The following is a 25,801-nucleotide window of genomic DNA, read 5'->3' on the forward strand; positions in this document are numbered from 1 at the left end:
ATATAAAACAAAATGCACTTAATTGCAGAGGGATTCTGAGGTGTTACCAAAAATGTTATTTTTCTTCGGAGGGGAATGTTGATGTCAGGTAACATGAACAATGTTCTGACGTTACACAAAAAATAAAAGAAAATTATTTCATGTGTCAATATTAGGAAACAAAGTTTAAAGTAACATTTTATGACAATTAGCTATGGCAATGCATGAGCAAATGTGCCCGACTTGGAAGGTGCCAGATCCCTGTCTTAGTGCTGATCCAGTTCTTGACAGTGGAGGTATCGTTAAGCCTTGAGCTACTGCAGTGCATGTTATAGATTATACATACAGCAGCCACATTAGTAGTCACTAACCTCATTCAGAGATGAAGCAACTAAGTGATATTGCGCATGAAAATAAAATATTTGATCAAATATTGTACCAATGAATCTGACCAAAATTGAAGTCAATGGGAATCAAGGAAAACCCTGCACTATTTGGAGGCACAATCAGCACAAAAGATGCACTGCAACACCTCAAGCTTCCTTCTCTAGTGCATTCCAAATTCTCAACTTCTTTAACTGAGGATGAGGGTATTAGATGGATGGAAACACGAAATTTCCTTCCTAGCTACACACACAGACCCAGGAGTAAGACATTCAGCCTGTCAACCCTGTTCTGTCATTTAATACGATTATGGCTGATCTAACACTTCAATGCCTTTTAATCGACACTATTCCCATAACCTTTATGCAACCGATAATCAGAAATCTATCAATCTCTACCATAAACATTCTCCAAGACTGAACTTCTTGACTTTTGGGTGTAAAGAAATCCAAAGATTCATAATCCTGCAATCAAAATAGAATTTCTCCTCATCTCAGTACAAAGTGACTTCACCCACCATTTTCAAATTGTCCCTTCTGGTTCTAGACTCCGAACCAGGAGAAACAGCACACCTGTGTCTATCTGTTCTATCCCTTTAAGTATTTTGTAGGTTTCAATGAGAGTACCTCTCATTATTCAAAATTTGAGAGAATATAATCCCAGGCTGCCAATCACTCCTCACAGAGCAGATTAATAAAGACAAATACAGGTCCTTTACAGTCAGAAACAGAGGAAATTATAATGGGAAACAAAGAAATGGCATGAAAATTGAACACAGTTTGTTCTGTCTTCTCAGAGAGATGCACAAATATCCTCCTAGATGTGTTAGGAAACCAAGGGCCTAATGAGAGGGCGGAATTGAAAGAAATCAGTATTCGCAAGAAAACAGTGCTAGGTAAATTACAGGGATTAAAGGCTGACAAATCACCATGGCCTGACAATCTACATTCCAGAGTACTGAAGGAAGTGGCCCCGAAAACAATTGAAGCATTGGTGGTCACCTTGCAAAGTTTTATCGCAATTCTGGAGCAGTTCCTACAGTTTACAGGGTGGCAAATGTAATCCCACTATTTAAAAAGAGAGAGAGAAATAACAGAAAATACAGACCAGTTAGTGTCACATTAGTAGTGGGGAAAATACTAGAATCTATTATAAAGTATATATTAACAGAACATTTGGAAAATATTAACAGGATTGGACAATGCTCGCATGGGTTTATGAAGAACAAATCATTCTTAACAAATCTACTGGAGTTTTATTTTGAGAATGTAACCAGAAGAATATATAAAGGACATGCAATGGAATTGGTGTATTTGGATTTCAAAGTGGCTTTTGATAATGTCCCTCAGAACAGGTCAGTGGGCAAAATTAAAGCATGTGAGATAAGGGGTGATACATTGGCATGGACTGAGAATTAGTTGACTGATTGCATAAAGAGAGTGGAAATTAATTGGTCTTTTTCCAAGTCACAAGCAGTAACCAGTAGGGTTCTGCAGTGTTCAACCCCCAACTGTTGTACATAACTATCTGGATGAGGGAATCAAATGCAACATTTCCAAGTTTATGATGACACAAAACTGAGCAGGATCGAGTGTGGTGAGAAGGATACGATGACGCTTCAAGGATGAGTAATAGGCAAACACAAGGCATATGCAGGACAATGTGACTAAATGTGAAGTTATACATTTCAGCGTCAAAGTTTGATTATTTAAAAGGACATACATTGGGAAATGTGGATGTGTACTGGGATCTCTGTGTTCTTGTACACCAATCGATACAAACAGACCAGCAGATGCAGCAAACAATTAGAAATGCAAACGGTAGGTTAACACTCATTGCAAGAAGATTTGAGTTCAGAAGTAGGGATGTCCTATTGCAGTTATACAGGGCCTTGGTGAGACTGAATCTGGAATATTGTGTGCTAGAAGACTGGAAGATCACAAATGTTACAACCTTGTCTAAGAAGATTGTAAAGATAAGCCCAGCAATTACAGACCAGTCAATTTAGGTTCAATGGTGGGAAAGCTTTGAGAAACAATTGTCTGGGATAAAATTAGTCATCACATGGAAAAAAATGCGTTGATTAGAAGAGTCAGTACAGATTTCGAATGGGGTAATCAATCATGTTTAATTAACTTGGAGTTTTGAAGATCTATGTGGGTAACACTGATGTGGTGTACATGGACTTCCAGAAGGCATTTGATATAGTACCACACAACAGACTTGAAAGGGAAGATGTAGATCACTGATGTACACACTACTCCCATAACCCTTTACGCAATTGGTAATCAGAAATGTATCAATCTCTGCCTTAAACATACTTTAATGCTGAACTTCTTGCCTTTTGGGCGTAAAGAAAGCCAAGGATTCACGATCATCCAATCAAGATAGAATTTCTCCTCATCTCAGCACAAAGTGACACTCCCCCACCCCCAACTCCATTTTTAAATTGTGCCCCTGGTTCTCCCAACCAGGAGAACCATCACACCTACATCAATCCATTCAAGTCTTTTGTAGGTTTCAATGAGAGCATCTCTCATTGTTCAAAACTTGAGAGAATACAAAGATATAGATCATGGAATAAGAGGAATAGGAGCAACCTGGTAACAAAGTTGGCCATGTGAGAGGACAGAGACAGTAGTGGTCAATGGATATTTTTCAGGCTGCAGGAAGGTTTGCTGTGGAGTTCTTGAAGAATTGGCACTGTGACCCTTGTTTTTCCTGATAGATATTAATGATCTAGACTTTGGTGCACAAGGGACAACTTCAAAGTTTGCAGATGACACAAAACTTGGAAGCATGTAAACTGATAGGGGGACAGTGCAGAACTCCAAGAAACACTGACAGAAATGGCAGATGGGGTTTAAAGTGGAGAATTGGGAGATCATGCATTTTGATAGGAAGAACATGGAAAGACAACATAAAATAAGGGGTATGATTCTAAAGGGGCAGAGGGACCTGGGTGTATATGTATACAGACCAGTGAAAGTGGCAGGGTTAATAAAACTACTGCATCCTTGGCTTTATTAATAAAGGAAGCGTAGAAGAACAAGGAGGTATAAGCCGTTTGTTAGGCCTCAGGCCACAAGACATAGCAGCAGAATTAGGCATTCGACCCAATGAATCTGCTCCACTGTTCAGTCATGATTGAAATGTTTCTCAACCTCATTCTACCCGCTTCTCCTTGTAACCACTGATCCCCAACAAATCAAGAACCTATCTCTGACTTACATAAAATCAATGACTTGGCTGCCACAGCTTTCCGCGACAATGAGTTCCACAGATTAACCACCCTCTGGCTGAAGAAATTCCTCATCTCAGTTCTAAAGGGTTGTCCCTTCATTCTAAGGCTGTGCCTACTAGTGGAAACATCTTCATGTCTGCCGTATCCAGGCCTCTGTGTTCTATACGTTTCAACCTGATTTCCTCCCAATCTTCTAAACTCCATCCAGGAAACACCCAGAGTCCTCCATTCTTTGTATGACAAGCTCTTCATGCCCCAATCATTCTTGTAAACCTCTTCTGGATACCATCCAATGCCAACATATCCCTCCTTAGATATGGGGCACAAAACTGCACACAGCATTCCAAATGCAGTCTGACTAGAGCCTTATGCAACTTCAATAGTACATCGTTGCTCTTGTATTCTAACCCTCTTGAAACGAATGCTAACATTGCATTTATCTTCCTAATGCCAAATGAACCTGCATGTTAACCTTAAGAGGATCCTGATCTAGGGCTCCCAAGTCCCATTGTGCTTCAGATTTCCAAAGCCCTTCTCTGTTTAGAAAATAATCTATGCCTCTATTCTTCATACCAAAGAGCATAACCTCACACTTTCCCACATTGTATTCTATCTGCCACTTTTTTTGTCCACTCTCCTAGCCTGTCCAAGTCCTTCTGCAGCCTCCCCATTTCCTTTTACCTATCTTTGTGTCATCTGAGCACCTAGCAACAATGGCCTCAGCTCCTTTGTTCAGATCATTAATGTAAGTGTATAGTTGTGGCCCCAATACAGACACTAGTCACCAGGTGTGATCCTGAAAAAGACCCGTTTATCCCTACCTCAGGCTTCTGCCAGTCAGCTGATTCTCTATCCACTCGAGTACCTTGCCCCCAGCATCATGGGTATCATCTCTCTTATCAGCCTTCTGTGCGGTACCTTGTCAAAGACCTTCTGGAAATCCAAATAGATCATGTCCACTGGCTTTCCTTTGTGTAACCTGCTCATTACCTCCTCATAGAATTCTAACACATTTGTTAGGTACGACCTCCCCTTGACAAAGTAGCACAGACTTAGCCCTATTTTACCATGCACTTCCAAGTACTCATCCTTAATAATGAACTCTAAAATCTCACCAATGACCAATGTCAGGCTAATCAGCCTAAAGTTTCCTGTCTTCTGCCTCCCTCCCTTCTTAAACAGGGGTGTTACATTAGCCATTTTCCAGTCCTCTCAAATCCTCACTGATGCTTCTACAATCTCCTCAGCTATCTCCTTCAGAACCCTTAGTCTGTCTAGTCTGGGTGATTTTTCCACCTTCAGTCCATTTACCTTCCTTAGTACCTTTTCCTTAGTGATGGCCACTACACTTACCTTTGCCTCCTTGACACTTGAAGTTCTGGTATGCTGTTGCTGTCTTCCACTAATGTTGATGTAACCGATGCAAAGTACCTGTTCAGTTCCTCTGCCATTTCTTTGTTCCCCATTACTACTTCTCCAGCCTCATTTTCAAGCAGTCCAATGTCCACTCCCGCCTCTCTCATCTTTTAAATATCTTTAAAAAAACTTTTGCAATCTTCTAATATATAATCTTCTTTCCCCCATATTGCTTTTTTAGTTATCCTCTGTTTTTAAAAGGTTTCCCACTAATATTCATCACTTGCTTACCTTTACTTCTGCTTTTATGCTGTCTCTGACTTCCCTTGTCAGCCACAGTTGCCTTGTCCTTCCTTTAGCATGTTCCTTCTTCCTTGGGATGAATTTCTGCTGCACCTCCCTTCCGCAGGAACTCCTGCTATTGCTGCTCCATTGTCCTCATTGCTAGGCTTCCCTTCCAACCTACTCTGGCCAGCTATTCCCTCATTTCCTTATAGTTACTTTTACTCAATTTTAATACTGTTACATCTGATTCCAGCTTCTCCCTCTCAAACTGCAGGTTGAATTCTATCACATTATGGTGACTGCCCCTTAGGGGTTCCTTCACCTTAAGCTCCCTAATCAAGTCATCTAATCGTTACATAATCACCAAATCCAGAATTGTCTGTTCCCTAATGGGCTCTACCATAAGCTGCTCCAAAAATATCATCCCATAAATATTCCACAGGTTCCTTTTCTTCAGATCCACCAATCTGATTTTCACAGTCCACCTGCATATTAAAGTCCTCCATGATTATTATGATAGTGCCTTCTTTACGTACTTTTTCTATCTCCCGTTTATTTTCTGCCTCACATCCTGACCTTTTTTGTTTTTTTTGTTTTTTTTACAAAATTCATTCACAGTACGAGGACATTGCTGGCCAGGCCAGCATTTGACGCCACTGTTTAAAAAAGGAAGTAGACAAAAAGCAGGTAACTATAGGCCAGTTAGCTTAACTTCGGTAGTGGGGAAAATGCTTGCATCTATCATTAAGGAAGAAATAGCAAGACATCTGGATACAAATTCTCCCATTGGGAACACCCAGCATGGGTTCATGAAGGGTAGGTCATGTTTAATTAATTTGGTGGAATTCTTTGAGGACATTACTTGCACGGTGGACAATGGGGAACCTGTGGATGTGATGTATCTGGATTTCCAGAAGGCATTTGACAAGGTGCCACACCAAAGGCTGCTACATAAGATAAAGTTGCACAGCATTACAGGTAATGTATTGGCATGGATAGAGGATTGGTTGACTAGTGGAAAACAAAGAGTAAGGGTAAATGGGTGTTTTTCTGGTTGGCGGTCAGTGGCTAGTGGTGTGCCTCAGGGATCAGTGTTGGGACTGCAATTGTTTACAATTTACATAGATGATTTGGAGTTGGGGACAAAGTGTGGTGTGTCAAAATTTGCAGATGACACTAAGATGAGTGGTAGAGCAAAGTGTGCAGAAGGCATTGAAAGTCTGCAGAGGGATACAGATAGTCTAAGTGAGTGGTCAAAGGTCTGGCAGATGGAGTACAATGCTGATAAGTGTGAGGTCATCCATTTTGGTGGGAATAACAGCAAAATGGACTATGTTTTAAATGGTAAAAAATTGCAGCATGCTGCTGTGCAGAGGGACTTGGGTGTCCTTGTGCATGAATCGCTACAAGTAGGATTGCAGGTACAGCAGGTAATTAAAAAGGCAAATGGAATTTTGTCTGTCGTTGCTAGAGGGATGGAATTTAAAAACAGGGAGGCTATGCTGCAGCTGCATAGGGTCCTGGTGAGGCCACACCTGGAGTACTGCGTGCAGTTTTGGTCTCCTTACTTGAGAAGAGATATACTAGCACTGGATGGGGTGCAGAGGAGATTCACTCGGTTGATTCCGGAGTTGAGGAGGTTGGATTATGAGGAGAGACCGAGTAGGATGGGATTATACTCATTGGAATTCAGAAGAATGAGGGAAGATCTTATAGAAACATATAAGATTATGAAGGGAATAGATAAGGTGGAGGCAGGGAGGTTGTTTCCACTAGCAGGTGAAACTAGGACTAGGGGGCATAGATAGAGAAAAACTGTTCCCACTTGTAAAAGCATCAAGATCTAGAGGGCACAGATGTGAGGTGGTTTGCAAAAGGAGGTGGTTTGATAAGACAGAAAATATTCACCCTGTGAATAGTTAGGAGTGTGGAATGCATTGCCTGGAGGTGTGGAGGAGACAAGTTCATTTGAAATACTCAAAAGGATATTGAATGATTATGGATAATTATTTCAACAGAAAAAGAAATAATTGGAATAAATGTGCAAAGGGGAAAATGGGGAAAAGGCACGAAGTTGGCAGTAGGTAATGATGCTCATTTAAAGAGCTGTTGCAACCAAGATGAGCCAAATGACCTCCTTCTGCATGGTACACTTCTGTGGTTCTGTGATCACATCACAGATTTTTGCATTTTTCCTACTACTTGTGTAAAGTTAAGAGATCTGCAGTTTCCTGTTTTCTTTCTGACTGCCTTTTTTTAAATAGTGGACTGACATATGGTAGCTTCTAATACACAGGAATAATTCCAGAATCCATTGAATTTTGCAAGATGATCACCAATGTATCGACGATCTCTAAAGCCACCTCATTCAACACTGTAGGATGTAGAAAAGCAGATCCAATGAACTTACCAACTTTCAGCCCCATTAATTTCTCCAGAACAACCTTACTAATACTAATTTCCTTCAACTCCTCATTCTCCAGGATCACTTAGATCTCTAATGTATGGCGATTTCTTGCATCTTCCTCAATGAAAACAGACACAAAGTAATCACTTAGCATCTCTGCTATTTCTCTATACTCTATTATAAATTCTCCTGATTTTGCCTGTAATGGACACAACATTCGTTTTAGCCAAACATTTCCTTTTTTTTGTTTAAAGATGATCCTGACTTGGAACTCCTACAACCTTCATTGGATTGCAGTGGCTCAAGGTGATGGCGCACCATTACCTTCCCAAGGCAATTAAGGATAGACAACAAATGCTGGCCTTGTCAGTAATGCAAAGGTTCCAAAACAAAATACAAGTAAATTGCCTTACCCCATGCAGTGTGGAGCTTTCAGAGTGTTACTGCAACCATATCACACTTCTGTTGCAAGCATTTAGATGTTTCGGAGACTGTGAGAAATCAAGAAATGAGCCGCATGCAGCAGAGTACCTGAGTCTTTGCATTGCTTATAGCCAGGATATTGATATTGCTGGTCCAGTTTCCTATGACTGTGAAACTGGTTAATTAAAGCCACAGAAACTCTACAAAACTGCTTCTTTCAGGTAAATTTGGGTTTCAAATGGCCTTAAACCCACAGGTTGGGGAGAAAAAAAAAAAAAAAAAAAAATGGGTGCCCAAAACTGACCGTTATATATGCACTTTCAACAAGGTTAAATTCATATAGAATGAGGACAGGGTAAAGTTCACTTATGATGGCCCCCTTTGGTGTCTTGCAATGCTTTTCAGATCAAGATTTGCACAAACTGCCACTTGCATCGGTTATCTGAGGGTAAATAAAATCAAATGTACATGTGCAAGGAGTTATAAATTGCTTGAAAAGTTGAAAAGGATACATTCTCCTTCATCAAAATAGATTTCTGCGATCTAAAAATAAGAAAATAACATCAATGGTGACGGACAGATTGCCACAATTTTGTCCTGTACAATTCTATGATAAGAAACTGGATTATAAAGTATTGCATTGCGTGGACTGGTCTTAAAGTGACCTCCGTATAGTTAAACACTGCAGTGAATTACAATGATTACATAGATTGAAAATATTTTTTTTCAAAAAAAGGCACATTTAAACAAAAGCTGCCAAGAAGAAAAATACAGAGGAGGAATCCATTACTTAGACATTTCTCATTTTGATAAAGAAGGTGGCTTCAATTAGTTAGTACATCACAAATACCTTAGCATATGTATAGTTTTAATACTGTATCACTGCAGCTTTCAAGAGATTTCAGATACTCGTGTCCGTTCATTTCCCTTCAACTGAAAAGGCCTGTAATTGCTGGGTTACCTTCACATATTTTTGAAACAAAGATCTACAGTCTTCAGCTGCCACCCAAGTCCAGAGAAGATTGAAAGGTAGTTACCAATGCCTCTGCAACTTCTACTCTCACGTCCTTCAAATCTTTGGTTGCATCTCATCTAGTTCAGTGTCTTACCAACTTTAATCACCAACAGCTTATCCAATACTTCGTCCTCATCAATTTTAAACCCTTCTGGTGATTCAGTTCCCTCCTCTGTCACCATGACCTGAGCAGCATCTACCTCATGGGTAAAGACGAATGCAAAGTACTCATTTAACATCTCAACTGTGCCTCCTATCTACGTGTGTGAACCCCCTCTTCAAAGAGCATATCTTATTTTTCCATAGCTTTGATTTTTTCGGGGGGGGAGCTAATGGCAAACAAGCTGAACCCAAGGGCAGTGCATGAAAGGAGTTTCAGCTAGCAACACGTAGCTGATTGATAACAGGTCACCGGACCTCAAACCAATGACAAAGACCTCCTGCCTATCAAGAACTGTGTGATCAGTTCCCAGGTAGCTAACCAGCTCATGGGTCAGAAGCCATCAGACTTCTGGAAATGAAAGAGCTGTATACTGAACAGTTTAAAAACAAGATACCTCAAGCTGAAGAAAGCCTGTTTATTTTCCCTCACCAGTTGTTATAAGCCATGGGTCCTATCAAAAAAGTCAGAGACATTCTAAACGTGAACCAGTTACCCTGTGCCTCCTGCAAGCAAGTGAAACTCCCTACAGAATAAGGATCGATGAGCGTGTTTGCAGGGAGTTTTCTAAAGGGCGGGTGTTGAGTGATATGTCACACAGAATCACTATATTATGGCGCAAAATGAGGCCATTTGACCCATCATGCTTATACTGGCTCATTAAATGAGCATCATTACCTTGTGACAAAACCTCCTCTGATTTAAGTAGCAATGTGGGATCTCAAATGTTTACTGGAAACAGGAGAACAGCTAAAAGTACTGACGATCCTCCCATCCAAAAGACAGCAAATTCGATACTTAATATTGAAACACTTTTGCTGCCACAATACATAGATGTGAATAAGGTGCTACGAACCACAGCTGTGAATTAGTAAGAATCTTGGAAAGGAATTCGAAGCAAAATTAATGAGGTAGAATTTATTTTTTCTTATTCAGCATTAATGTCATGGAGCAGCATCTCACATTGTTCAATTTCATGTATCTTTCATTAATGCATTATTTTTCAACCATAAATACTTCTTGAGACTTGTCTTTCATTTTCAGAAACTTAAGCTGTAACATTTTAATTGAGCAAGTGAATGTGCCGATTAGTAAAATATTCTTATTCAAAATCTACTTGGGAGGTAGGGGTGGTAATGGTGTTGGAAAAAGATAGAATTGATTGTACCTGATGAAGATAGTATGGCAGTCTATAGGAATCATTTAACTCTGTTTCTCTCTGAATGCAGTTCAGCAGAGTCCGAAGAAGTCTTTTCTTGTCGACTCGCTGACAGTTTACTTCCAATTCAGAATGTTTGTCATTTAAAATGGTGTTCTGTGACGTACATAAAAACTCTGAAGAATCTTCTGTGGCTTCGTCCAAGGTTCCTGTAAACCCACAAGAAGTTGAAATATATTACGTAATTCATGTAAATGAAAATAGAAAAATTTAGCACACACAAAAGGAAAACAGCACCGATCAGAAATTACACCCAACTGTAGTTACGTAGCATTAGCACACTCTTCACCTTTGGGATTAGAGCTCAAGCTTTAGTGAATTATCTTCAGAAAAGTTAAACTATAACAACGGTCTCAGCCTGAATCAGACTATTCACAAATGTGATGTTGTATTTCACTCAGAGATAAACTTATGGTCATTTCCTCACACCACTAAAACGGTCTACCTCATCCAATTAATATCATCCAATTCCACTCCTGCCTCATCTCATTCCTCACAGAAAACCTCACCTAGGCCTTTGCGAGCTCTAGACTTTACTGCAGGTAAGGTAAAATTGCCATCATCCCAGAGACCACAAGGCTGTTCTTTCATTAGGGGCATGGTGACTGTCAGGTGGTGAGTTTAACCTGACAGTCACCGTGCTTCAGGCGAGGGGAGAAGTTGAGAAGGTGGGCCCTTCATAGTGACCTCAACCACTGTTTTGAACCCATGCCGTTGGCACCCCTCTGCATCACAAACCAGCTGTCCAGTCAACTGAGCCATCACCCAATGATGAATATTACAACACATTGGTAACTAGTCTCCCATCCTCCACATACACAAATATCAGCTCAACCAAAACAACGCTACCAATATCCTAGCTTACACTTAGTCTTGTTGAAACACCATTGCTATTCTCACTGACCTCTACTGGCTCACAGTTGAGCAATTGTTGAGTTTTAAAGTGCTCGTCTTGTTCACAAATCTCTGCAAAACGTCAATCTTCCATAACATTACAATGTTCTTCAGACCTAGAGCACAGAGGAAATCATGAGGGACATGGATGGGGTGAATGGTCAAGGTCTTTCCCCAGGGTAGGGGCATACAAAACGAGAGGGCATAGGTTTCAGGTGAATGGGGAAAGATTTAAAAGGGGCCTAATGGACAACTTTGTCACGCAGAGGACGGTGCATGTATGGAATGAACTGCCAGAGAAAGTGGTAGAAGCAGGTACAATTACAACATTTAAAAGGCATCTGGATGGGTATATGAATAGGAAGGGTTCAGAGGGATATGGGCCAAATGCTGGCAAAAGGGACTAGATTAATGTAGAATATCTGGTCAGCATGGACAAGTTAGAACAACGGGTCTGTTTTCATGCTGTACAACTCCAAGACTATGACTCTACGACCTACAAACCCCCCAACAACTGTATTCCAAATCCGATCAGTTGCATACCCCCAAATTTAAATGTTTTACCTTCAGATGTCACAGTCCTAAAGCTCTAGAGTTTCCTCCCTGAATATATTCACCTCTCTCCTCAACTAAAAATGCTTTTTCTGTGCTTACTTCTATGACTTTTTGGTCATCTACTCCTATTTCACTATGTGGCTTGGTATAATATTTATTCATCAACACTCCTGTGAAGCACTTTGGAACATTTCATGATAAGCGTATTACAAAGATAGGTGGAGGAAGAGTTAATGTTTAAGGAAGTTGGGAAGCTGCAGAAGGACTTGGACAGGCTAGGAGATTAAGCAAAGAAGTAGCAGATGGAATAAAATGTGGGAAAGTGCGAGGTTAAGCACTTTGGTAGGAAGAATAGAGGTGTAGATTATTTTCTAAATGGGGAAAGGCTTTGGAAACGTGACGCAGAAAGGGACTTTGGAGCCGTAGTTCAGGATTCTCTTAAGGTTAACATGCAGATTCATTTGGCAGTTAGGAAGACAAATGCAAAATTAACATTCAGTTTGAGAAGACTAGAATACAACAGCAGGATGCACTATTGAGGCTGTTTGCGGCTCTAGTCAGACTGCATTGAGAGCAGTTTTGGGTTCCATATCTAAGGATGGATGTGCTGGCATTGGAGGGGGTCTGAAGGAGATTTACAACAATGATCATAAGAATGAATGCCTTGTCATATGAGGAACAGTTAAGGATTCTGGGTCTGTGCACAATGAAATTTAGAAGGATAAAGGGAGATCTGATTGAAAATTATAGAATGTTGAAAGGCCTGGATAGAGTGGGCATGGAGAATATGCTTCCACTAGTAGGAGAGACTAGAATCCAAAGGCATGGTCTCGTAAGTGAAAGAACAACTTTTTAGAACCGAGATAAGGATGAATTTCTTCAGCCAAAAGGTGGTGCATCTGTGAAACTCATTGCCGCAGAAGGCTTTGGAGGCCAAGTTATTGAATGTCTTTGAGACAGAAACAGATAGGGTTCTTGATTAGTAAGGGAATGACGGGTTATTGGGGGGGGGGGGGGGGGAAGAAGGTAGGTGAATGGGATTAAAAAACACCAGCCATGACTGAACGGCAGGGCAGACACAATCGGCCAAATGGCCTAATTATGCTCCTATGTTTTATGGCCTTATTACATAAATGCAAGTTTCGTTCAAAAGAGATCACCACACCAATCTGTAATTAACTTATCTTTTTTCTCCAAAAAAAATTACTACCCCTTTCAAGTAATATAATTGGTATATTGTTTACTGCTCCTTGCTGGTTATAGATCCATGGGGCCGGTCAGCTTCACGTAGCTCATCCAAAAGTCCAACCTTTATCCAAGGGAAAGCAATTGAATGTTTACAGGTTATTTGATTGCTGAGAGTATCCTAGCTCAGCAAGATCCTGTATTTAGCTCAGGTCAACACTATAAACAGAAATCAAGAGCAAGATCTCTGATTCAGAAATCTAGAACCCAACAATCATTGCAATGCATTAATATGTAAAAGACCAACTTGCATTTATGTATTACCTTTTACAACCTTACCTTGTTGTAATGCATTTCACAGCAAGTTAAGTACGTTTGAAGTCACTGTTGTAAGCTAAGAAATGTGGCATCCAATTTGCACAAAGCAATTGCGAAAGAGCAGATTTTTTAAAAAGTTGAAGGTAGATTGTGGGGTAAACATTGGCCAGAATACCAGGGATAGATAACATCCTTGAGCTTCTTTAAAATTGTGCTGTGGAATATTTTGTTTCCATATGAATGGACAGAAAACAGCCTAGGTTATTTTTTCTTTCTTTATTCGCTTATGGGATGAGGGTGTCACTGGCTAGACAGCATCTATTGCCCATCCCTCTGGAAATTAAGGGTCAACCATATTGCTGTGAATCTGGAGTCACACGTAGGCCAGACCAGGTAAGGATGGCAGTTTCCTTCCCTAAAAGGACATTTATGAACTGGATGGGTTTTTCCAACAATTGACAATGGATTCATGGTCATCATTAATGTCATATCAGAGGCACCATCTCTAACACTGCAGCACTGGATTGTCAACTATGCTGTTTTGTGGCGAGGTCCGACAGTGGGACTTCAATCCACAACATGCTGACTCACAGCTGCCAACATCCACAAACGTGGTTGTGGTCTTGGATTAAATGTGGGGTCCTCTGGGCTAAGTAATACTAAACAACGTGGTCACCAGGCAAAGTTTATCCTCTCTCAATAAGCTGAAGAATGCAACTTGCGACGTATAGTGAATTACATGATTTAAAGTGCTTTTTAAATATCATGCAAGGAAGGTGATTATGAAAGTGACCTTGGGTAATAGCTCCAGATTGCAGGTCAGGTGATCTATGTTGGCACTGTGGTTAAAGTTAGATGATAATTAGAGACGAGCTCTGTTGTTCAGTCATTTTTGTTTTGGATTAAGACATGAGAAAGGTTGACAAGTCAAGAAATAAGTCAATAAACTGTGCCTCCACAAAAGTTTCTTTCTTTGGGCAGGATCTGAATAGGGAGAAAAAAACTGGCAAGTAAATTTAGAGATAAAAACAGACCAAACTAATTTTTATTCCAGGTTTGTTACTTGCAATCTTCTAGGTTGTTTATTTTCGCTCACTTGAACAGCAAAAGATCGTAACTGAAAAATTACCAGAAGTGGCGGTTTTCAGTTCTCTTTCCATTTCTGAATCACAAGTCCTAACTGTATCTATCCCCAGTGGAAATTCGGCACTCCGATTAGCAATGCTGTTTGAAATTTCAAATTCATTAGCACAGTCTGTCTCCATGCAGTTACTTTGCATAAGCTCAAAGTCAGTTTTATCACGGCTGTCTTCATTGTTATTGATTAAATCTTGTTTGGTCCAATCAAATCCTTCCATTCTGTCATTAGTGAACGGTGAATTCTGTGTCTCACGAATCCGATTTTCATTTTCATCGGAAATTAATGAGGAAAGATGATTGGTTGCACCACCCTTTTCCACATCCTTTGGACAGCCATTTTTCTCCATTGTACCAAGTTCAAGCGTATGTGAACCTCCTTCATCCATGAGAACCTTCTACTATAACTCAAGCTGGGACCATCAATTTTCTTCAGCCTTTCTAAAATAAAGTGTGTCTGGCAAAAATTAATTCTAAAAAGTCAATAAAAATAATATTAACTTAAGATCAGCCATATTAGAATTGTAACAACTTTTCTCATGATATAGTCAACATCCTAATATAGTATACAGTTACTGTATGTAAATTCAATGATGTAGTTTCACTTACAAACTACATAGTGTATGTTACGTTATCATGTTATATTGTTATCATGTTTTCTGCCATTTAAAAGAAATATTTAACTGTAACTGCACAGTACAATTCTTTGCTTTCAACTCCAAATATACCATTAAGACATTGCAGAAAATCATATGCTTCATAGAATCTTACAGCACAAGAGGTGTCCATGTTAAATAAAACATATATGCAAATTCCCACATGTGGAGTGTTTGAGACATGAAAATACAATGGCTTTTTAGATGCCTTTTCTAGAAAATTTCTAATGTTACTATATTCTTTAACACCCCAGTGACATGATCAGCAACGCTGCAGTTCAAGATAGAATGATGCAAATGATTCACTATACCAAAAATTCCATCCACCTTGTGGGAAGCATATGGCCTCTGACTGACACCCATTTTGAATATGGCAGCAAGGATTGATAATCTCATTCCAGGAGTTATGGACATCAGGTTTCTTTCACACAGCAGCAGCCAACAGTATGAAGCCAACATATTTTGTGACAAGCAGGTTGTTTCTGGAAGGGGCTCAGTACTAGGGCCCTGGCTTTTGGCAGAAACTTTTAAACGATTTAGACTTAACGCATGATAAAAGAATTTTTTCAGATGAGACGAGACAAAAAAAATTGCTGCGTGGTTGATAGAGAGGTGGAAAACTGCAAATTGCAGGAAGATACTAACAAATTGGTCTGGCAGACAGAGCAAATATAATTCAATCTGGGGAAGCAAGTAGTTAAGCTGGAATCGTATAAAGCATCAGTTAGGCTTCTGCTTTGATTAGCATATTATAAGAAGGTTGTGATCACCTGAGAAAAAGAGGAGATTTATGAGATGTCGTCAGCAAATGGAGAATTTAACTTTCAACTTGGACAGGTTTTGGAACATACAAGATCTCAGAAAGATACAGCCGAGGTTTGTAAACTTATGACAACCTGCCACCCAGGTGGATAGAGTTGTTAAGAAGGTGTATGGTGTGTTAGCTTTCTTTAATAGAGGGACTGAGTTCAAGAGCCGTGAAGTTATGCTCCAGCTATACAAAACCCTGGTTCGACCACATCTGGATTATTGTATCCAGTTCTGGTCGCCTCATTACAAGAAAGATGTGGAAGCGTTGAAAAAGGTGCACAGGAGATTTACCAGGATGTTGCCTGGAATGGAGGGAAGATCTTACGAGGAAAGGTTGAGAGAGCTAGGGCTTTTCTCTTTAGAACGACGAAGGAGGTAACTTGATAGAGGTGTACGAAATGATCGGAGGTATAGACAGAGTGGACAGCCAGAGACTTTTCCCTAGGGTGGAGGTAGCTATTACGAGAGGGCATAGTTTTAAAAAGTGAGTGGAGGTAGATATAGGTGAGACGTCAGAGGTAGGTTCTTTACTCGGTGTGGTAGGGGAGTGGAATGCATTGCCGGAGCGGGTAGTGGAGTCGGCCTCATTAGGGGCATTTAAGCGGCTATTAGATAGGCATATGGATGATAGTTATAAGGTAGGAATGGAGGTTAGATAGACCTTAGGTTTAGGGTAAAAGTTCGGCACAACATAGTGGGCCGAAGGACCTGTACTGTTCTGTACGTAACCTGGAGAATGGTTAGGAAAAAATCCTATTTCCCTTAGGAGAGTTGTAAATAATTTCTTGTCATAGTTAAAAAGCACTTAGATATGCATTTTGAATGCTATCTACATGGCTACAGTGGGCTTAGGCTGGATAGCTGTCAAAGGTTTTTGATGGGTTGACCACTCCCCTCCTTGGTATGGCATATTAAGACTATTAGCTTGCTGTGCTTACGGTCTGTACCACCATATGGAGGTGGCCAGTGTATGGCACAATGTGGCATGCACCCCATGCGCGCACACACACACACACACACACCTTACAGATTGCTAGGCTCAGTGGTGGGGAGGTAGGCAGCTTATGACAGTGGGGAGCACTAAACTGTCAAGGTGAACATGTCAATGCATGGCACCATGCCACAGCAACGTCAGACCTGCAGCATCTGCCATCAGCTTAGCAAACAACATACTCTATGTATCAAGGACAGTGTGAAAGTCAAATGGGAGAAGTCCTCTAGATGAAGGGAGACTACAGTCAGCCAAGGGGTTTGTACAATTTACACACAACAAGCAGACAGGGAGCTGGTCCCACCAGAATCTGAGGATCTGTGTCCTTTCAGTCCAAGGACTGGGCCACAGTTAGTCTTGCAGGTCAATTGCAAGCTGCCAGGAACTACAGGTCAGTCTATTGGGGTGCTGTTGAGACATCATTACAGGAATTGGGCCAACATTTCCTGCAATGAGATTGAGGGGGATGGAGTATGATGGAAATGGATGGATATGCTGCTAGTGGTGATGTATGAGAATGAGAGGTGTGAGGTGTACCCAGTAATTGAGTAGGAAGCAAAGAGGACATGAAGGTTACCAATTTGGGAGGAGGTGGTTGAGAGCCACTAAACGGACATGATGCACGCAATACTGAGACTTGTAGTCCATAAGCCTTGATGAGAGGTGTGTGGTGGCAGTTACTGTGAGTGTTGGTTCCATGTGAGAGAGATATTGGACAGAAGATGATGGCACTTAACGTGGGGAGTGCAAAAGATCAGTGACATTCGTTCAACATTGCTGGGTGTTCCTTTCCACCCAGGGTGCAGTTAATGTTCAGGCTAGCTGTGGTCAGTGGCAAGAGTACTGTGGTCGTTGACTAAAATAAGAAAAGCACGGCCCTGTTTTCCACACCCTCATCTGTCAAAATCTCCAGGATGCTGTCCAAAGTGGGGAGCAATTCTTCTTTACCTCTGGATAACATTTATAGTAATAACAGTCAAACACCGCAGGTTCCTGGCTGGCAGCATTTGAAATGGTACATAGCTGAGCTTTAAATGTGTGTGCTGGAAGCATGCAAGCCAGAAAGTTCTAGGGGTAGCTTAGGCATTTCCAGCCATGAAAACATTCATATTCCTGAGGTTGCACCCATGAGCCCAGTTGCCTAATTAGATAAGGCGAAGAGTGGAAGATTGCATGAGAAAAGTTGTTCGAAGTCATGGTAGACTGGATGCCATGAATCTTACACAACAACAACACGATCTGTAAATGGGAAAATTCAATTTTATGTTTCATTATAGCATTGTTATGACATTTACTACCACAAAATAACAAAAAAACTCAATTTAAAAAAAAAACTTGTTACCAGAATTATGATAAACATTAATGTTTACACAAGTACAGGGAACAAGCATGGAGGCAAACCATCTTCTCAAGGGCATTATAGATGGGCAATAAATGCTGGCCTATTCAGCATTGCCCACATCCCATGATTGAATAAAAAAAATGTTTCCTCAGAATCTATCCTGCATTACAACAGTAACAACATTTTGAAAGGTCTTTGCTGGCTGCAAAGTGTTTTGAGACCTCCAATGATCTTCACTCAGGTAGGGTTTGTGGTAGGATCCATCAGTGAGGATCACTGCTTGCAAATCATCATTGATCACTAGCAATACATTTCCAGGGACAGAAATTTCAGGAGGATACTCTACAAGCCTTTATGGTTACCAGAGTCAAAGATGCAAGGCCTTAACCTCACCCTTCTGCATTTCTGAAGTCCTTCAACGTATTCATTGCTTTCCTGAATTAACTTTCTCCATTGCGTCAGTCACAAGGCAAGGACTCCCAGGATCAGTGAAGATGTTTGATTTTTTCAGCTGTTCAGGGATAGAAACAGAAACAGAAACTAGGAGAAGGAAAGGCCACTGCTGCTCATCAAGCCCATCCGTCATTCAATCTGATCACGGCTGATCCTCTATCTCAATAACATACTCTCCCCAATCCACTTGATACCTTTAGCCTCAAGAAATCAATTTTATTCTTAAAACATGTTCAGTAACATGTCACCCACACTCTTCTGTTTTGAGTTGCCTAAAAATCATTTCAGAGCATTGCATCTTTGCTATCTGGAAATCATAACTTTTGTCTCTGGTTCTGAAATACACTTGGTCTCACGTGGACCACTGCAGATCTACGGTCTTCATCAAGGCAAAGCCCCCAACATATGGGAAATATGGGCTGAGAGGGCTTTTGGTGTTTAGGGGAAAGGCCCAATTTCTCACATACACTGTCACTTAATGACCAAAGATGAAGTAATTTCAGTTTTGGACTGGAGGCAGTGTCGACTGACATTTTCCTGCTTCACTGTTAAATTATCTGCACACCAGAATAATTTGCTGGATGCAAGGTTCAGCCTTGCAATGAGGAAGGTGGAGTGGATCACACATCTTGTTTAAGCCCAGTGTTCACCGAGATTGGATCAATGGTGGTACTATTGATGGTGTCATGGCTAGCATGCCATCATGGAGTAGATGGAAGATAATGCCAAATTTCTGGAGTCAGATGAATGTGAAGAGGATATACCATGAGCTGTCAAGGCGGACAGTCAAGTCTCCATTCCTCAGTGACCCATTTAAACAGAAATTCCAATGCCATAAAAAGTTGGCACTGAAGAAATCCCAATTCCCTCAGATTACATGGAAAGTTACTTCAGCTACAGAACAGCATTTGGGTGAACCTATGAATAATATTTTTTCCTGAATTCAGGGACCTGGCTGACTTCTTTCAGGTACTGTGTTGTATACATCTGACATATGTTTTTAAAAAATTGGCACTATTTTCTCCATTTGTAAATTAAAATTTTATTGTGACAAGTAGAGGCATGAGACAGGGAAAGTAATCAGTTCACCCTTGCCAACTGTGAACTGGAACAAGAACATTTGTAGAAAGGGTAAGGAAGGTAGCCAAGTATTTTGGGTTTATCACAATAGCACTTTTGCACAAAGATAAAACAACAAGCATGATATGACAACTGCATAACTTTGCATCTTAAGATTGGCCCATCTGGAATTGTTTATGATGCTCTACACTATTAAAACAAAAGATTTTTTTTTTGTGAAAAATGCTTCATGCTCCAAACTGTTGGGTCTAAAATCATCATGGTGTCTAAAAATGCAAAGAATCAGGAATCAAATAAAATTGGCCCTATATTTTCCTTTGAAATGATCCAAGTATGATTTGATTCCTCGCACTCAATACATTATCCACACCCCCAGGAAAAGCAGAAATATTCTCTCAAACTGCAGTAGATTTAAACTGCACCTACAATTTTGCATTGGTCTCTAACCTCCTACTCATCAACCACTTTTTAGACAACTCCATGGAGTCACCCAAATACTACTATTCCCCCAAAATTAGGACATTTGATTAAATATGGATCTTCACACCAATACCACTCAGGAGAAATTATCACTAGATTCTTAATCCAGAGATCCAGGCAGTGTTCTGGTGACCTGGTTCAAATTCTATCATGGCAGATGGTGGAATTTAATTCAATAAAAAATTTGGAATCAAGAATCTAACGATGGCCGTGAAGGCATTGTCAACTGTTGGCAAAACCCATCTGGTTCACTAATGTCCTTACGAGAAGGAAACAACCATCCTACTGGATCTGGTTTAGACATAACTCCAGACCCACAGCAAGATGATTGACTCTTAACCGCCCCGAAAGAAAAAAAAGACAAACCACCTAGCATCAACCTAGGCACCAGAAATGACAATGGCAAAGACAGCATTGTTGACCATTTGAAGTCTCTCACAGTAACATCAGGGAGTGCGTGTCAAAATTAGGATACCTGTCTCACAGACTAGTCAAGCAACAGTCTGACTCAGTCATACACATGGAAACATACCTTATAAAGTCTCAGATACCACCATCACCAGATACGTCCTGGCCCACTGGCAGGCAGTGTATTGCCACAGGTGGCAATACAGTGGATTGGGAGGGAGTTGCCTTGAGAGTCCTCAACATCAAGTTGCATGGCATCAGGTCAAACCTGGGTAAGGAAACCTCCTGCATACCATCCTCCTTCCACTGATGGATCCATGTTTAAAAACAGTTGGAGGAAGCACTGAGGGTGCTAAGGATGCAAAGGGTACTCTGGGTGAGGGATTTCAATGTCCACCATAAAGAGTGATTTGGCAGCAGCACCACTAATCAAGCCGGTTGAGCCCTAAAAGGATATTACTGCTAGACCAGTCTAGAGGTGGTGAAGGAAGAAAGAGAATAATATATTTGATCTCATCCTCAACAATGTGCCTGTCGCAGGTGTGCATTCCCATGGCAGTATCAGTAAGAGTGACCACCACACAATCCTTGTGGAGACAAAGTCCCACCTTCACATGGAGAAAACTATACATCATGTCGTGTGACACTATATCATTGGGTTAAATGGGATAGACTTTGGACAGATCTAGCAACTCAAGACTGGGCCCAGGGCGTCTCATGAATGCATCAGCTGCTGTAAAACCACACAAACACAAACTGCAACCTCACGTCCCTACATCGCCCCATACTCTACCATGACCATCAAGCCAAGGGACCAACCTTGGTTCAATGAAGAGCGCAAGACAGCATACCAGTAGCAGCACCAAGCATACCTAAAAATTAGGTATCAACCTGGTGAAGCAACAGAGCAGGTCTACCAGCATGCCAAACACCAAGAGCAGCAAGTGATAGACAGAGCTAAGCGATCCCACAACAAACAGATCAGATGTAAGCTCTGCAGTCCTGCCACATCCAGTTGTGAATGGTGGTTGACAATTTCAACAACTCAGGAGCTGGCTCCGACAGTACCCCTATCCTCAATGTTGGGGAACCCAGAACATCAGTTCGAAACATTCGCAACAATCTTATGTTTTAATCAGCCAGAACTGCCGAGTGGACCTGATATTTCGCCTTGGGAGCTTACTGCCCAATGGTCTCAACAATGACTTCACCAGCTTCAAAATCCCTCCACCCCCAGCCTTATCACATGTCCAGCCCTCCCCCTCACTTCCCTGGCCATATCTAACCTGTCCACCTTCCTCCTCACCTATCTGCTCCACCCTTCCCATGGACCAACTGCAATAACCCCTACTTGCATCCATCTATTACCATCTCTCCTACCCTTCCCCCAGCTCCACCTCACCCCCTCTATTTTCATTTTGGGCTCCCCTCCCCCTCCCCAGTCCTGACAAAGGGTTTCAGCCTGAAGTGTTGGTTTTCCTGCTGTCTGACCTGCTGTGCTTTTCCAGCCTCACACCTATAGACTCTGGCTTCCAGCATTTGAAGTCCTTATCGTCTCCAAGTGGACGATCCACCTCAGCCTCCTCAACAGGTCTCCAGTATCACAGACATCAGTCTTGAACCAATTTGACTCATTCCACATGATATCACAAAATGGGTGGAGGCACCAGATCCTGGAAATGCTATGAGCCCTGACAACAATCCAGCAATAGAACTGAAGACCTGAGCTCCAAAAATTGTCCTGTAGGTAGCCAAGGTGTTCCAGTAGCTTGGCTACAACACTGGCATCTTCCCAACAATGTGTAAAATTGCCTAGGTATAACCTGAACACCAGACCAATCAATTACTACCCCCATCAGTCTACTCCTGATCATTAATAAAGTGATGGAAGATGTCATCAACAGATCTATCAAGCAACACCTGCACAGCAATAACGTGCCCAGTGACACCCAGTTTAGGTTCTGCCAGGACCACTCAGCTCCTGAATTCATGACAGCCTTGGTTCAAATATGGACAAAAGACCCGAATTCCAGAGGCGAGGTAAGTGATAGCCTTTGACATCAAGGCTAGATTTGACTGAGTATGGCATCAAGGAGCCCCAGCGAAACTGGAATCAATGAGACTCTCAGCTGATTTGAGTCATACCTGGCACATAGGAGGATGGTTGTGGCTGTTGGAGGTCAGCCATCTCAGCTCCAGTACATCACTGCACGAGTTCCTCAGGACTATGCCCAAGTCCCAGCCATCTTCAGCTGCTTCAATGATCTTCTCTCCATCGTAAGGTCAGAAATGCAGACGTTCGCCGATGACTGCACAATGTTCAGCACCATTTGCAACTCTTCATACACTGAAGCAATCCATGTCCAAGTACAGCAAGACCTGGACTATATCCAGGCTTGGGCTGACAAGTAACACTCATGCCATATAAATACCAGGCAATATGCATCTTTAATAAGAGGCAATCTAACCATCGTCCTTTGACATTTAATAGAGGTACCATCGCTAAATTCCCCATAATGAACATCTTGGAGATTAGCATTAACCAGAAACTGAATTAGGCTCACCATATAAATAGATGGACTACAAAAGCAGGTCAGAGGCTAAGAACACTGCAGCGAGACAACTCCTTCCACCAAGCCCTCAACCACTACTGTGTAGAAGGACCAGAGCAGCAGATATGTGGGAACATCACCACCTGCAGGTTCTCCTCCAAGCCACTCACCATCCCAACTTGAAAATGTATCGCTATTCCTTCAAAGTCGCCACATCAAAATCTTGGAATTCCCTCTCTAAGCACGGTGCGTCTGTCTACAGCACGTGGACTGTAGCGGTTCAGGTAGACAGCTCATTACCTTCAAGGGCAAATTAGGAATGGGCAATACATGCTCACCAAGCCAGTGACAACCATGTCTCACGAATGAATTTTAAAAAAAAAAAGAGAAAGAAAGTGAGAGCTAAAGTGCTCATAACGATCAATGGTGCAACAGGAAAACTGAACCCTGCAAAACATTGGAATATCCATCCAATGGTTCATACTCAAGATGACAATCCCAACATTGACCAATTCTTCCTCTTAAAAACTAGTGTAAGCTTGGATCAACAGAAGCACTTTCAAGTCTTATGTATATATGTGGTTCAAACCCCAACCCAGGAATGAATAAATAATGTTGACTACCATCTGTGTGCATAATGAAGCATTGAAAGGAATAATAATTCGAAAATATATAATTTTATATTGTGTTAAATCAGACATCCCATCTTTCAAGTTCCATACAGCCTTTTTAATGGGCAAAGGAATCCATGACATATTTATCTCATTATTGAGTATAAATTTGTTGCCATGTTTACCTTAAAATCAGTAATTAGGTGACTTTAACATTAACTTAAGGGCTGAAAAGAGAATGGGACATACTTTGAACTCAAAGGTGCTATAGAAGTACAAGTTCTTTCATTTTATAAAATAGAGGTTTGAATGTACCACAAGGAAAAGAAAACAATGCATTTAAGGAGTGGAGATAATGAATTGATGAAAGAAAACGATTGTAATTAAAATTTTAAAATACAGCTGATGGCTTTTGGAAACTGTTACACCCAACAAGTCATGCTCCAGCTGTTGAATTTGTAATGCTACACTCTCAAAGGAATCAGCTGAGATTATAGGTGGTGGAAACAGACATGTTTTGCTTTATCTGCTGTGGTATTTTATTTTCCATTTCTCTATCAAAGATTAGGATCTGCTTTTATTTCCTCTCAAAGATTATCCTGGAGGATAGGTATTCATTTTGCAATCAATACTTTACAATGACAAGCAAACTCACCATAAAGGGTTGGGTGTGCCTTTGACATGGAAAGAATTAAAAAGTGCAAAATTACATAAACTCTAAAGTCTCTGCTAAAGTACTAAGTAATTGAAGTGTACTATAGATATTAGCAGTGCTGCTAGTTTTTGTTCTAGGGAGAGAACATCTTTCAAAAGTTGTTTTAAGATTAAGTTTCTCATAGTGCCTTTTTCTCGTGCAGCGAACAGCAATCCTGAAGTAAGCTTGCCAAATTCAACAAAACAAGGCACAAGATGGCCCAGTTAAAAACAGATTTTGCAGACCTCAGAAAACTAGCCCTTAATTCAGCATTGTCACCAATTGAATGAGACCTTTCCATCTCCCAGTAGCCCCAATGCCTATAAAAAGCAGTTAAAGCAGTGAATCAGTTGACAGTGGGAAGAACGTCCCTGATAGAATAATTATACATACACTCTCAATGGAGTGAGCTTGATGGTCAAAAGACCTTTAGTTATTTCAAATGTTTATAGTTATTGGAACAGATGGTTAGAAGGTGTTTTGTTGTTCTAAAGTATTATTGTGATTGCAACACAAACTACCATCCCTCTAAAACCTTGGAGTAATTTGCTTTGAATGAAGTAAACCTCTCTCATTCCCCTCAAGTGACTGTTTACAAAATTACTACTTTAGAAAGCACTAAGTTTGAGAGAGCTGGCAATACAATCTGCAGTAAAAACTACAAAGTGTGTAGAGAAGTACGTATATTTTGAAAAGGAAAAATCAACTTCAGATTCAGTATTTCAATGAGATTTTCAATATAAAAATGAAGTTTGTAGCTGCATTGAAAACATTTCATAAACCCACACTTTGTAAAGAATGCAAAACTAACATTAATAACTGCCATGCGAGGACAAACTCAGTTACTTTAGGGTACGATTCCTGGAAATTGCGATTTTCAATGGAGAATAAAACTTAGGAGCAGAAACAATTATTAGTCACTTCACAAGGGCACTCATTGGTCTATTATTTTTATGGTTTATGTTAACTTAAGCTCATCATTTAACACGAGATCATGCCTTCATTAAAATAGCAGAGAGGAAAAAGGAACAAGTTGCCGCCAGTTACTATCACTAATTTCTCTTGCTCAGTTGTGCGTAAGTGCCCCTTTACTTCATAAAGCAACTTACTTTTAATTAAGATAACAAGGTGTAGAGCTGGATGAACACGGCAGGCCAAGCAGC

General features: G+C 40.8%; 1 protein-coding gene across 12 annotated transcripts in view; it reads right to left on the reverse strand.

Moving 5' to 3' along the window:
- Window positions 1-25,801, reverse strand: part of cnsta (consortin, connexin sorting protein a) — an 89,759-nt gene that overhangs the window by 54,058 nt on the left and 9,900 nt on the right. For 4 of the 12 annotated variants that reach the window (XM_048601493.1, XM_048601494.1, XM_048601492.1 and 1 more), the window contains 4 exons: window positions 18,723-18,871; window positions 14,554-15,034; window positions 10,422-10,621; window positions 8,591-8,621 (listed from right to left, as the gene is read on the reverse strand). In XM_048601493.1, the coding sequence (XP_048457450.1) occupies window positions 8,591-8,621; window positions 10,422-10,621; window positions 14,554-14,950 (628 nt within the window). In that variant the 5' untranslated portion in view covers window positions 14,951-15,034; window positions 18,723-18,871. The remainder of the gene's footprint in view (window positions 1-8,590; window positions 8,622-10,421; window positions 10,622-14,553; window positions 15,035-18,722; window positions 18,872-25,801) is intronic. The other 8 variants (XM_048601497.1, XM_048601499.1, XM_020533614.2 and 5 more) reach the window with 4 other exon arrangements.

This window comes from Rhincodon typus, chromosome 9, assembly GCF_021869965.1.
Source record: "Rhincodon typus isolate 14 chromosome 9, sRhiTyp1.1, whole genome shotgun sequence".
Taxonomy (NCBI): Eukaryota; Metazoa; Chordata; class Chondrichthyes; order Orectolobiformes; family Rhincodontidae; genus Rhincodon; species Rhincodon typus.